Source organism: Camelina sativa, chromosome 1, assembly GCF_000633955.1.
Source record: "Camelina sativa cultivar DH55 chromosome 1, Cs, whole genome shotgun sequence".
In the NCBI taxonomy this organism is placed as follows: Eukaryota; Viridiplantae; Streptophyta; class Magnoliopsida; order Brassicales; family Brassicaceae; genus Camelina; species Camelina sativa.
Genome location: NC_025685.1, coordinates 12,610,855 through 12,612,186, shown reverse-complemented (window position 1 = coordinate 12,612,186; position 1,332 = coordinate 12,610,855). Strand labels below are relative to the sequence as shown.

At 38.5% G+C, this 1,332-nt stretch overlaps 1 protein-coding gene across 1 annotated transcript; it reads right to left on the bottom strand.

Moving 5' to 3' along the window:
• Nucleotides 228-992, bottom strand: LOC104707294 (F-box protein At2g38590-like). Its single transcript, XM_010423623.1, has one exon. It carries the CDS (start codon nt 990-992, stop codon nt 228-230), a length of 765 nt encoding a protein of 254 aa, XP_010421925.1.

Here is a 1,332-nt window from a genome sequence, read left to right as displayed (position 1 = left end):
TACTAATTGTGCAATCAATCAGCTCTGTAAATCCCAAATTTTATGGTTTTACTTCTGCATCCCTTAAAACAATCGCAGCCAATATATCTATTTTGAATGTACATATGAGAAAATTAATGTTACTGTTTTGTTTACAAAAATCTTATAATAGAGTAATCTTGATCAAAGAGAAGAATGAGTAAATGAAAGCCATACGTAAGGCGTAAATTCAGTTTCAATAATATTGGTCATAATATCTCGTTTTCTCCTTTTGCCTCCTTCCTCCGGCATAAATTATATTGGTCATAAAATCCAAGTGAGACAAGTCTCGACATGTTTTCATCATATCGACGCTTTTCCAAATCGCTTTGTATTTTCCCTTCCCGTTCTGCAGGTTGATTGATTTGCACTGAACTTGGAACATAAGAACACAAATCCAGCCAACCATCTTCGTCACCAAACTCTCGCCCGAAATTCAATACCCTACGGTAATTAGCCTCTCCAATGACAATAACCTTGTGGCGCTTATCTACAAGAGAACCAAAGGCGAGTTTCTTCTCCTCGTCAATGAAGAAGCTTCCACTTATAAATGGAATATTAAATCCAGCAGTTTCGACTCTCAAGAACTTGCTCCACAGCACCTCTTCAGTCTCAATCTTAGTAGAAATCCATAAATCAAGTAGCATTGAATCACGTTGCTGAAGTAAAACCGCAAACTTCTCTTCTCTAACACGAGATAAACTGGTATAGTCATAACGCCCACCAGTAACGGGCAGAGGCATGAGCGGGCCAAAACTCTCACTCGTAAAATCGAAACAGATTATGCAATCGACCAAGACTTCTTGAAAATTCTCGTCGTTCCTTTTAGCAGTAAAATCATAAATCTCATACCAAAAAAAATGCTTTTCGGGATCAGCTTGGTGGTAACGATTTGTAAACCTGAAGAGCTTGTGCCTACGGCAAGATTGGCTCTTCTTATCGAAATATCCAAGAGCGTAAAAGAATCTGTCCATTTTATATGGGTGATGATAAAATCTAAACTCGATCCACCTTGATTGCCCCAAATACGGATTCCAAACCACACACTTAGGTTCACCTTTCAATATGCATAGCATTAAACCCTCGCAGTGAAAGAAGTCATATATAATTACTTGTTCGTCAAGGCAAGTAACTTTGCCTTTATGCTCTATCTCTATAGATGGATATCTGTTGATGACAATGCTCATCAAGTCAAGAGTAGAAGAACTACTGCTAACGATCATCAGAGAGTCAGCTTCCTTTGCTAAGGCTTTACCGATGTGCATCTTCGTAAAGTTCTGACAGTACTTGGCTAGATTGTTCCACTTTTTGCGG